At 48.6% G+C, this 12,479-nt stretch overlaps 1 protein-coding gene across 1 annotated transcript; it reads left to right on the forward strand.

Annotated features, from left to right (window-relative positions):
• The first annotated feature begins 4,675 nt into the window (after positions 1–4,675).
• On the forward strand, positions 4,676–8,951 carry LOC105728055 (class I histocompatibility antigen, Gogo-B*0101 alpha chain-like). Its single transcript, XM_064380586.1, has 10 exons — positions 4,676–4,936; positions 5,276–5,309; positions 5,462–5,838; positions 5,968–6,237; positions 6,484–6,759; positions 7,335–7,610; positions 7,734–7,850; positions 8,278–8,299; positions 8,371–8,453; positions 8,619–8,951. The coding sequence occupies exons 3-10, from the start codon at positions 5,775–5,777 to the stop codon at positions 8,621–8,623; spliced, it is 1,113 nt and encodes a 370-aa protein (XP_064236656.1). The 5' UTR covers positions 4,676–4,936; positions 5,276–5,309; positions 5,462–5,774; the 3' UTR covers positions 8,624–8,951.
• The last annotated feature ends 3,528 nt before the right edge of the window (positions 8,952–12,479 follow it).

Consider the following 12,479-nt stretch of genomic DNA (forward strand, 5'->3'; position numbering starts at 1 on the left):
GAATTGTTCCGTGGATTCACCATTCCAGAGCCAGAAGGGCCCACCCGGATATGTTGCCAGACCTGTGGACTGCACATCCAGACCCCTGACACCCTATGAAAATTACATTCCAGCGAGCCAAATCCTGAGGACTCATCAAGACCTGCTCTTGTCACACAATCAGAATCTAACTAGTCAATGCACGGCCGAAGCTTGGGAATTCTTCACTGAATAAGCAGATGTGGACTGAAATTTTCATACTTGGTGCTATTCTGGCAGTGCTTACTGTTCTGCTATTGTGCTGTCATTGTTGCCATCCCTTGAAGGACATTCCTTGCCCATGCCTAGTGTAGAATGTTACTTTCTGTTTTGGTCATAATGGCCTTCATGACAAACTTAGTAAGGGGGGATGTTCTAAATAACTGTCATATCTGCACCCATACTACATGGATGCCTCTGCTGTCAGCCTTGCGCCTTCCCCTCCTCCTTCCCTGCAGGATCCTAGTTCACTCGCACCCATCATGCCCAGAAACATGCAAAATCAAAGGCATTTTCACCCCCTACTCCTATATGAAGGCCACCTGCTATCAGTGAGGCAGCCCTAAACTCTGCACAGGGCCAGACTCAAAAACCTATTGGACAGGAAAAATGGGAAAATCTGATTGCCCAATCATGGGATACCACAGGTGGGGTCAGGACCACTGCTGGACCTGTTAACACCTATTATGGGATGTCAGATGGCTCAGGGGTTCAGGACCAGGCCTGAACAAAACAAATCCAAGAGGTTAAGAATGAACTTATTAAACTAGCCAGGGTTATGCCTGAGCCCCATAGAAGCATAAATCTCTCAGCAATCAGAAGGCTTACACAGCCCTTAGAAACTGATGCCCAATTGACTTGAATTCTAAACACAACTTATGAGTATATACAAGGGGAGACTAATCTCACTAACCCTTCTTGGTTATGTCTCCCCCTGCAACAGGGAGTATTTATGGCTACTCCAATCCCTGATGGTTGGAATCTCTCCTGGACAGAAGCCAGCTGAATGGCTCTGCTAGGACCAGTAGCCGAAATGTACTCATGAAGGTCGAAACCAACTTCACCTGTGTGCAAAGTCCCAGAAGGAACTTGCCAGTCGGCGACCTCTCAAACCTCCCTTGCACTGCTACTGTTAACCTCTTCAACACGGAGGTCCAGTGTGATCCCCCAACCCTGGGTATGTTCTTCCTTTGTGTCAGACAGGAATATACTTGTTTAGAGAGAAATTGGACCAGAGTATGTATCCCAGCATTCTTAACCCCAGAAACCTCAGTTGCCACAGACCAAGAAATTGAGATGGCTCTAAATCCCCACTACCAGTCCAAATGGGCTGTATTGCTTTCCCTCCTGGTAGGAACTGGGATAGCAGCTGGGATAGGCACCGGAATAGGAGGCATCAGCACTTCAGCCCACTTCTTTCATAAACTGTCCTGGGAACACAATGAGGACATGGAAAGGGTGGCCAACTCCCTAATGTCCTTGCAAAACCAGTTAAATTCCTTAGCAGCCATGGTTCTGTGAAGCCACAGGGCCTTGGACTTATGGCTGAAAAAGGGGATACCTGCTTCTTCTTGCAGGAAGAAAGCTGTTAATATGTAAATTAGTCAGGAATTGTCACGGGAAAGGTCAAGGAATTGAGGGATTGCATTCAAAGGCTGCATACTGTCAGAAAGCCTCTGGGGCTCCCCAGGACTTGGAACTTGGACTCAATGGGTCCTGCCTGTCTTAGGGCCTGTACTAATGCTTTTCCTGGCCCTCACCTTCAGCCCCTGCCTAGTCAGCACACTCTAGTGCTTCATTGAGGCCACGGTAGTCAAGAAAACAGCAGCCCAACTGCCACTAAACTCAACTGAAATATAAAGCTGATGCTCCATATAGTTCATAAAAGAGCATCAAAGAGGGAATGAAATGGAAAGTTTGTGAAAAATCTCCTGATTGCCCAACCAACTACCACTATCTGCTTCTGTATGCTCGCTTCCTGCTTGCTAACTAGGAAGTCCCTTGAGAAACAGCCACATTGCCTAAGACCTTCAGTTACTCCCCTGCACCCAACCTATAAAAGCTGGGTGCTGTTCCAGACCAGGGCCAGACCTTTGGGTGCGAACCTGTCTGGGCCCACCAGAGTAATAAACCATGTTCCTCCAACCCTCTGAATGATGTTTGGGTTTCTTGTCAGGTGAAATTCTTCCACAACAGAACTAGTTTATATTCCCGCCAACAGTGTAAGTGTTCCTGTTTCTCTGTAGACTTGCCAGCATCTATTGCTTCTTGACTTTTCAGTAATTGCCATTCTGACAGGTGAGAGATGGTATCTCATTGTGGTTTGTTTTGCATTTCTCTAACGATCAGTGATGTGGAGCTTTTTTCCTATGTTTCTTGGCCACATGTGTCTGTTCATATCCTTTGCCCACTTTTGAATGGTGCTGTTTGTTTTCTTATAAATTTGTTTAAGTTCCTTGTAAACAAACATGTGAGCTCTCATCATTCTTCTTTAAACACCAAACAGGCATCCTAACCAGTGCAACATGGCAAGAAAATGAATTAAAAGACCAATAGAAGAACCGGGCATAGTATCTCATGCCTATAATTGCTACATTTTAGGAGGTTGAGGTGGAAGAATCACTTGAGTTCAGGCATCTAAGACTAGCCTGGTGGTGAGACCTCATCTCTACCAAGTAAAAATAATTTTAAAAGGAAAAAGATAGGGAAGAAGGAAAGGAATGTCTTCCTTTGTCATCAGCTTCACTGCATAGGTAGAAAACACTAGGGAATTCTGAAAAAGTCTTTGGAATTAATCACTGAATTTGCAAAATCAATCATAAAATGCATGTAATAAGTCACTGAGATGAACATGAAAAGATAGCAAACAATGCTAGTCATCAAAGAAGTGAAAGTTGAAACCACAATGAGAAACCACCACACATCACCTAGAATAGGTAAAGTTAAAAAGACATATGGTAAATCTAAATACTGGCAAGAATATGGAAAAAATAGAAATGTCTGATATTGCTGGTGGGAATGCAAAAAACATTGCAGCCAATTTGTAAAATGGTTTGGCTATTTCTTATACAGCTGCCCATCCATTACCATATGACCCAGCAATACCACAAATATGTATTTATCCAAAAGAAATGAAAGTGTAAGTCCACACTTGTGAACAGTTATTTATAGTGGCTTCATTAATAACACACCCTAACTGGAGTAATCCCCATGTCTATCAACTGGAGAATAGAGAAACCAGTGAGTAAACTGGGATTCCAGCAATACTCAGCAGCTGCTCAGCAACAAAAATGAATGAATGGCATCATCTCAAACATTGTTATGCTGAGTGAGAGACCAAAGGACTACATCACATATAATTGCATGTCCATGAAATTCTAGAAATTACACTAGTGCAGTGACAGAAAGCAGAGCAGTGGTTGAGTGAAGGGAAGGGGTGAGGATGGGAGGCAAGGATTGAATAGAAAGGGAAAGAAAGGAAGTTTTTAGGGAAAAGAAACTGTTTTCTACAGTGCCACAATTCTGGAGTGACTGGGTGGTGGGGACTAAGGAGAGAGAAGGGTCTGAGGGATGAGGGGGCAGAGAGAAGGGCTGGGGAAGCAGGAGGTGAGGAAAAGAAGCAGGGGAAAGGACTCTAAAGCAGTGAAGCAGCCTAGCAGGGGGTTGTTTGCATATGGTGTTTCTCTACTGACCAGTGTGGTAGTTACATGACTACAAATAATTACCAATATTCACCAAAAAGTACAGATAAAACTGGTAAATTTTCTATTTGTAAATGCCCTAGTAAGCAAAAAAAAAAAAAAAAAAAAAAAAAAAAAAAAAAAAAGAGGGCGAGGGAAAAGAAGGCAAAAAATAAAGACATTTTTAGATAATCAAAACCATAAAGTTCATTTCCTAGGCATCCTGTACTATGTATAATTTTAAAGGCAGTTCTTCAGGCTGAAGGGAAATGATACTAGATGGTGACCCAGATACACAGAAAGGAACAATTAACAACAGAAGTGATGAACACACACATATCACATAGACACTCATTTTCTTAATTTCCTGAAGGCATATGACTGCTTTTCTAAAACAAAAACTATTACACTGTATCACTGAGTATATAATGTATATTGATGTAATATATACAACAGCAATAGCATAATGATAGATTAAATGACACTATACCATTTTGTGTGTCCTTTATTTTGCTGGATGTAGTTTAACATTACCTCAATTTCACTGTGAAAAGTCAAGAAATCGAGTTTCCATTCTTAGAACAATAAAAAATTAGTGTAAAGAAATATAGCTAAAAATCACAGGGAGAATTAAAACCATAAACAAAAAATGTTTACTAGACACATAAGAAAGTAGCAAAGGAGGAATGGAAACTGTGAGATATGAGACAAATTGAAAACATATAGCAAAATTGTAGACCAGAATCCAACCACTGTAAGTGAAGAAATGACATGACCTGAGTCACATTAGCAGGAGGGCTGAGCACTGTGGGGAGAACAGACATGGACAGGAAGTGAGCGACGGTGTTAGTACCACAATTCAGGAGTGACAGGGTGGCGGGGACTAAGGGAAGAGGAGGATGTGAGGGATGACAGGGGCAGAGAGAAGGACTGGAGAAGCAGGAGGTGAGGAAAAGGAGAGAGGAAAGAATTCTAAAGCAGTGGAAGAGCCTAGGAGGGGGTTCTTTGCATTTGGGTATTTAATATATTTTGTGGAACTGCCTAAGAAATAATGGCCTCCTTAAGATTAAAAAAAAGGGTTATAAAAATACTAAGTGTCCAAATAAAGTATGCACACTGCTTAGATGTGCATTATTCACAAAAACAGGCAGCGCTGGAGCCTCAGTGAAGAGCATTGGGACTGCATGGAGCACTCGCAACTTTGGGTGATGACTACAGGATCCCGATTGCAATATACAGTAATAAACCCTGCTTCTTTGAATTCAGGAGATGTTCTGTACTCACACAGGGAAACTCGGGCAAGGGAATGAAGATAATTTTGAATGTAACAACCCAGAGTCACAGATCCGTAGTCTGGGAAAGTAAAACTTAGCTTTGAGAGTTTGTGATGCTGTTTTGACACAGGTCTTTTACAGATTGGAATTCTAACTATTCAGGGATTACCAATATTGTGCTACCTACTGTATTAATAAACAAAAAGGAAACTGGTCTCTATGAGAATCTCTGTCTGGTGCCTTCAGAAAAAAACTTCACCAGGTTTAGAGAGAAAACCCCTGTCTCTACATCTCCATTCCCAGGGCGAGCTCACTCTCTGGCATTAAGTTCCCTGTGGTGAGTCTCCTTGTACAAGAGTCCAAGGGGAGAGGTAAGGAGTGGGAGGGAGGGAGTCCAGTTCAGGGTCGGGAATTCCAGGACGGGAAGTGATGGGGAAGGGACTGGGCGCAGCCTTGGCGTCTCTGCCTCTCCCTGGTTTCCATGGACAGACCCTTGGTCAGGACTCATGCAATCAGTGTGACAAAGAGGCTTGTGAGGGATCAGGACGAAGTCCCAGGTCCAGGGCGTCGGTGTCAGGATGTCAGGCTCTAAGGGCTGAGTCTACATTGCAGAGGAGCAGCGCTGTGGATTCCCCTCTTCCCTATGTTTCACCGCTTCTCCCAACCTGTGTCGGATCCTTCTTCTGGGATGCTCAAAAGGTGACCCCAGTTCCCACTCCCATTGAGTGTCGGATTTCTAGAGAAGACAATCTCCACGTACTCACCGGGACTCGGATTCTTCTCAGACACTGAGGCTGGGGTCATGGCGCCCGGAACACTCCTCCTGCTGCTCTTGGGGACCCTGAAGCTGACGGTGACCAGGGCGGGTGAGTGCGGGGTTGGGAGGGAAAAGGCCTCTGCTGGGAGGAGCGAGGGGCCTGCCCGGCGGGGGCGCAGGACCCAGGGAGCCGCGCTGGGAGGAGGGTCGGGCGGTCTCAGCCTCTCCTTGTCCACAGGCTCTCACTCGTTGAGGTATTTCGGCACTGCCTTGTCCCGGCCGGGCCACGGGGAGCCCCGCTTCATCGCCGTGGGCTACGTGGACGACACGCAGTTCGTGGGGTTCGATAGCGACGCCGCGAGTCCGAGGATGGAGCCGCGGGCGCCGTGGGTGGAGCAGGAGGGGCCGGAGTATTGGGACCGGGAGACGCGGAGAGCCATGGACAAGGCACAGACTTTCCAAGTTAACCTGCGGATCCTGCGCGGCTACTACAACCAGAGCGAGGCCGGTGAGTGACCCCAGGTCGGGGCGCAGGTCACGACCCCTCCCCATTCCCCACTGACAGCCCGGGTCCCCCCGAGTCTCCGGGTCCGAGACACACCCCGAGGCTGCAGAACCTGCCCAGACCCTCGACCCGGGAGAGCCCCAGGTTCCTTTACCCGGTTTCGCTTTCAGTTTAGGCCAAAATGCCCTCGGGTTGGTCCGGGCGGGGGCGGCGCTTGGTGGGCCCGGCTGATCTAGGGGACCGGGCCAGGGTCTCACACCATCCAGGGGATGATTGGCTGCGATGTGGGGCCGGACCGGAGCTTCCTCCGCGGGTATCTCCACTTTGCCTACGACGGCAAGGATTATATCTCCATGAACGAGGACCTGCACTCCTGGACCGCCGCGGACACGGCGGCTCAGATCACAAAGCGCAAATTCAAGGCGGCCAACGTGGCTAAGCAATCCAGAGCTTACCTGAAGGGCGAGTGCGTGGAGTGGCTCTGCAGACACCTGGAGAACGGGAAAGAGACGCTGCAGCGCGCGGGTACCAGGGGCAGTGGGGAGCCTTCCCCATCTCCTGTTGAACTCCCAGATGGGCCTCCCATGAGGAGGAGAGGAAAATGGGATCAGCGCTAGAATATCAGCCTCCCTTGAATGGAGAATGGCATGAGTTTTCCTGAGATTCCTCTGAGGGCCCCGTCTGCTCTCTAGGACAATTAAGGGATGACGTCTATGAGGAAATGGAGGGAAAGACAGTCCCTGGAACAATGATAAGGGGGGTCCCCTTTGTATCCTGCAGCAGCCTTGGGTGCCGTGACTTTTTCTCTCGGGCCTTGTTCTCTGCCTTACATTCAACGTGTTGGAAAGTCTGATTCCAGCTTTTCTGAATCCCTCGGCCTCCACTCAGGTCAGGATCAGAAGTCACTCTTCCTGCCTCAGAGACTAGAACTTTTCACAGAATAGATTATCCCAGGTGTCTATGTCCAGGCTAGTATTTGGGTTCTGTGCTCCTTTCCCCACCCCAGGTGTCCTGTCCATTCTCAGGATGGCCACATGGGTGCTGCTGGGGTGTCCCATGAGAGATGAAAAGTACCTGAATTTTCTAACTCTTCTTGTCAGACCCCCCAAAGGCACACGTGACCCATCACCCCCTCTCTGATCATGAGGCCACCCTGAGGTGCTGGGCTCTGGGCTTCTACCCTGCGGAGATCACACTGACCTGGCAGCGGGATGGGGAGGACCAAACTCAGGACACCCAGCTTGTGGAGACCAGGCCAGCAGGGGATGGAACCTTCCAGAAGTGGGCTGCTGTGGTGGTGCCTTCTGGAGAAGAGCAGAGATACACATGCCATGTGCAGCATGAAGGGTTGCCGGAGCCCCTCACCCTGAGATGGGGTAAGGAGGGGGATGAGGGGTCATGTCTCTTCTCAGGGAAAGCAGGATCCCCTGTGGAGCCTTCAGCAGGGTCGTGGCTGAGGTCTGGGGGTCAGGGCCCCTCACCTTCCCTTCCTTTCTCAGAGCCGTCTTCCCAGCCCACCATCCCTATCGTGGGCATCATTGCTGGCCTGGCTGTCCCAGGAGCTGTGGTCTCTGGAGCCGTGATCACTGCTGTGATGTGGAGGAGAAACAGCTCAGGTAGGGAAGGGTTGAATGGGTAGGGTCTGGGTTTTCTTGTCCCTTTTGGGGTTTCAAGCCCCAGGTAGAAGTGTTCTCTGGCTCATTACTGGGCAGGACCATCCACTCAGCCTGGGGCCCTGTGTGGCAGCACTTGTTTTTTTCGGAAGCACATGTGACAATGGACAGATGTATCACCTTGATGATTGCGGTGTTGGGGTCCTGATTCCAGCATTCACAAGTCAGGGGAAGGTCCCTGCTAAGGACAGACGTTAGGAGGGTGGTTGGTCCAGGACCCACACCTGCTTTCCTCATGTTTTCTGATCCTTCCCTGGGTCTGTAGTCATAGTTCTGGAAACCTTTCTTGGGTCCAAGACTAGGAGTTTCCACTAAGATCTCATGGCCCTGCCTCTGCCTAGTCCTTTTACAGGATGTTTTCTTCCTACAGGTGGAAAAGGAGGGAGCTACTCTCAGGCTGGTGGGGGTGGGAGTGTGGAGGAGCTCACCCACCCATAATTCCTCCTGTCCCACATCTCCTGTGGGCTGTGACCAGGTCCTGTTTTTGTTCTACCCCAGGCAGCGACAGTGCCCAGGGCTCTGATGTGTCTCTCACAGCTTGTAAAGGTGAGACCCTGGGGGTCTGAAGTGGGTGGGGTTGGGGGCAGACTGGACAGGACTGGGTAATGGTGATTCTTTGATTGGGAAGTTTTGAGTGTGTGGTGGGCTGTTCAGAGTGTCATCACTTACCATGACTGACTTGAATTTGTTCATGACCATTGTTTTCTGTAGCCTGAGACAGCTGCCTTGTGTGGGACTGAGATGCAGGATTTCTTCACGCCTCTCCTTTGTGACTTCAAGAGTCTCTGGCATCTCTTTCTGCAAAGGCAACTGAATATGTTTGTGTCCCTGTTAGCACAATGTGAGGAGGTGGAGAGCCACCCCTGTGTCCACCGTGACCCCGTCCCTGCCCTGACCTGTGTTCCCTCCCCAGTCATCTTTCCTGTTCCAGAGAGGTGGGGCTGGGTGTCTCCATCTCTGTCTCAGCTTCATGGTGCACTGAGATACAACCTCTTATTTCCCTAGTGCTGTATTGGGATGCGAGATTAAAATAATTCACCAAGACAAAAGTATGCCAAACTGCAGGGTCTTTATTGCCGGCAACCACGGAGGACTCACGTCTCTATAACCCGCGGCCCTGAAGGGAGGGTGCCAAGACTTTTTATACCCAAAAAACCACCTTGGGAGTGGGGATGATGGATGGGGACGGGGATGAAGGGGCTTCAGACATTCTGAGGGCTGGTGGATTCTGTAAATCACCTCCTGGGCAGGGATGGGGGTGGGGGCCTCTGGACATTCTGAGGGCTCGGGGCTTATTGTCACTCTAATTGCTACTTAAGTGATTTACAGAAGTCAAGATAAATGTTAGTTTACACATTGTCTGGGTAGTGTGGAATTTACAGATCTTAGTTCACAGGGGCCAAGATGAAATTAGCTTGGGCCTCATATCCTGATGAGCAAAAACCAAAGTCAGCAGTTATTGCAAGGAGAATGGGGCAGTTATTACGACTCATTTTTGGAGACACAGCTTTGTCTTATAAAATGGCATCGCTCAGGTTCTGGCTCCAGGCCAGCTATAGCACATTCACCCCTGTTCTTTTAACATGTATTAAATCTTTAATAGGTTTCCTCCTCTTGACACAAGGGCCCATAGTTGGATCTTAGGACCATTAACTTTACTGAATCTACTCTTTCCTGGATAAATTTGAGGAGGAACACATTCTCTAGTGGAGCCCTTGGTACCCACTGGTAGTAGATGGGCATCAAGGGGAGGGCCCCCTTTGAGGGGCTACCATAGGAATTAAGGGGAAATTAAGCGTGAAAATCTTAGCTTTAGGGGGTTTGTTGAAGACAAGGCCACCTTCCATTGCACATCAGGGGGACGGCCTTGACATGTGAATGATGAATCCAGGCAGTTAGTCCATCTACCTTGATTGCCGTGGGGCTGACCAGGATCACGGTGTAGGGTCCTTTCCAGTGAGGAGTTAGGCCGGAGGTGGTGAATCTTTTTTACCAGGACTTCGTTCCCGGGCTGAAAGGGGTGTAATGGCTGGTTAGTGAGGTCCACTGGGGTAGGCTGAGTCTCCCTGATGAGCGTGTGCACCTGGGACTGAACAGACTGGAGTTCCTGCAAGGACTTAAGGAGTGTATGCTTATGGACTTCAGCATGTACGGCATTCACAAGTTTGGGGAGTAAGGGAGGGGGCCTCCCAAACATAATTTCAAAAGCCTTTTTTATAGGGAGTACATTGGGTACGGCGGAGAACAAAAGGAAGCAGGTTGACCCAGTTCTCACCGGTCTCTAGAATGAATTTTGTTAAAGTTTCCTTTATGGTCCAGTTCATCCTTTCAACCTGCCCTGAACTCTGGGGGCAATAGGCACAGTGTAGTTTCCAGGATATGCCCAGGCCCTTGGCCAGGCCCTGAGAAACCTGTGCTGGAAATGCAGGGCCATTATCTGATCCCAGTGTCAGGGGCAAGCCAAATCGAGGAACCAGGTCCTGTAACAATCTTTTTGTTACTACCAGTGCAGCTTCTGACCTAGTGGGAAAAGCCTCGACCAAGAAAGTGTCTACGAACACAAGGAGGTATTTGTAGCCGCATGCTGGGGGCTTTATTTCAGTAAAATCTACCTCCCAGTGTTCCCCTGGGCTAGCTCCCCTAAGCCTTATCCCTGCCTGACTAGACCTACTGCCTCCTGGATTTACCCGGGCACATATATCACAACGAATAGTAGTTTCCCTAACAATCTCGTATAAATGTGGAATGTAGTATTTGGCCCTCAGCAGCTCAGGTAGTGTGGTCTGTCCTAAGTGAGCGGCCTGGTGTGTGTCCTTAACTAGAGCCCATCCTAGAGCCTCAGGGAGCACAATCTTTGAGTCCAGTAGAATCCACCATCCTGTGGAATCTTGTCATCCCCCCTGTTCTTTAGCAAAGTTTTCTTCATCAGGTGAGTATATAGGGGTAGAGGGCAGGGTTGGGGCCGGCAGGGTCACAAGAAGAGTTAGAGGTTTCACCGGTCCCAAGGCTGCCTGTCTGACTTGTAGGTCTGCTGCCCTATTTCCCCTTGCCTCTGGTGCATCTCCTTTCTGGTGTCCTTTGCAGTGTATTACTGCCACTGCTTTGGGCTTCCATATAGCTTCTAGTAGAGCAAGGATTTCTTCTCTGTTTTTGATAATTTTTCCTTCTGAGGTAAGCAACCCTCTTTCTCTATAAATGGCTCCATGTACATGGGCCGTAGCAAAGGCATACCGGCTATCAGTATATACATTGACAGTTTTTCCCTCCACCCAGCTCAAGGCCTTTATCAGAGCTATGAGTTCTGCCTTTTGAGCTGAGGTTCCGTGTGGAAGAGCCTGAGCCCAAATAACCCGCTCTAGGGTGACCACAGCTGCCCTGGCGTACCTGACTCCGTCGACCATGAAACTGCTGCCATTTGTATACAGTACCTCCTCTGGGTTCTTCAGGGGGACGTCAGTGAGATCCGGCCACGCAGCATGGAGGACATCTATTGTCTGTTGGCAGTTATGTATGGACTCCTCTGGCTCGCTGTCAGGTAGCAATGTGGCGGGGTTTAAAACTGTGGTTTTTGAAAATTTTATGCAGGGCCAGTCCAAAAGTAAGTCTTGGTATTGGACTACGTGGGCATTAGACATCCATTTTCCCGGGGCTCCATGGAGTAGCAACTCCACCGCGTGGGATGCCACTGAGTTTAACCCCTGCCGCAAAGTCAGCTTTGACCAATAGGCACACTGGCCATCCGGAGGCTACTGGATCAAGTACATTCATTTTTCTGTGTCCCTCTCGTCAGCAGAGTGCACATTGGTTGTGCCCTAATCTGGGCCTTTGTTCCCTGAGGCCTCTCCGCTGGTCTCCTGGTCCTCGTGAGATAACTCGGGTTTCCTGGAGTGCTGCTATCACTGCCTTAGTAGCTCTCTTATCTTGCTTAGCCTCTAAGGTGTCTTTATTGTTAAAGACTTTTTGGGCAATCTCCAACAACTGAGTTAAATTCATTCCCTGGAACCCCTCTAGTTTTTGCAGTTTTCTTTTTATGTCTGGGGCAGATTGGGAAACGAAAGCCAGGTTGATGGCCCGCTGATTCTCCAGGGCCTCAGGGTCTATGGGGGTGTAGGTGCGGTAGGCATCCTGTAGGCACTCTAGGAAAGTGGCTGGGGACTCCTGTGGACCTTGGGTCACATTCCCTACCCTTGAGACATTGGTAGGTTTCCTGGCTGCCCCCCTAACCCCCTCTAATAAGTACCGGTGAAAATTTTTCAAAACCTGCAGGCCCGCTGAGGTGTTTGGGTCCCATTGGGGCCTGGTGGAAGTGAAAATTTCATTAATTTGCTCCTGGCGGTCTTCTACTGACCCTTCCCCCATCCCAAGTATTGCTTTATGGGCTTCTTGTCTAATTATACTTCTCTTCTCTGTGGTGAACAGAATTAGTAATAATTGTTGGCAGTTATCTTAAGTGGGGCGATGAGTCTAGAGTACAGATTCTAAGAGCCCTGTCAAAGCCTGGGGCTTCTCAGAGAATGTTGAGCCTTCTGACAGAACTTACTCTATTGTAAAACCCTGCCACCACCTTAAGTT

Source organism: Aotus nancymaae, unplaced genomic scaffold (assembly GCF_030222135.1).
Source record: "Aotus nancymaae isolate 86718 unplaced genomic scaffold, 86718_ANA_hifiasm-v0.15.2.pri h1tg000027l, whole genome shotgun sequence".
NCBI lineage: Eukaryota > Metazoa > Chordata > Mammalia > Primates > Aotidae > Aotus > Aotus nancymaae.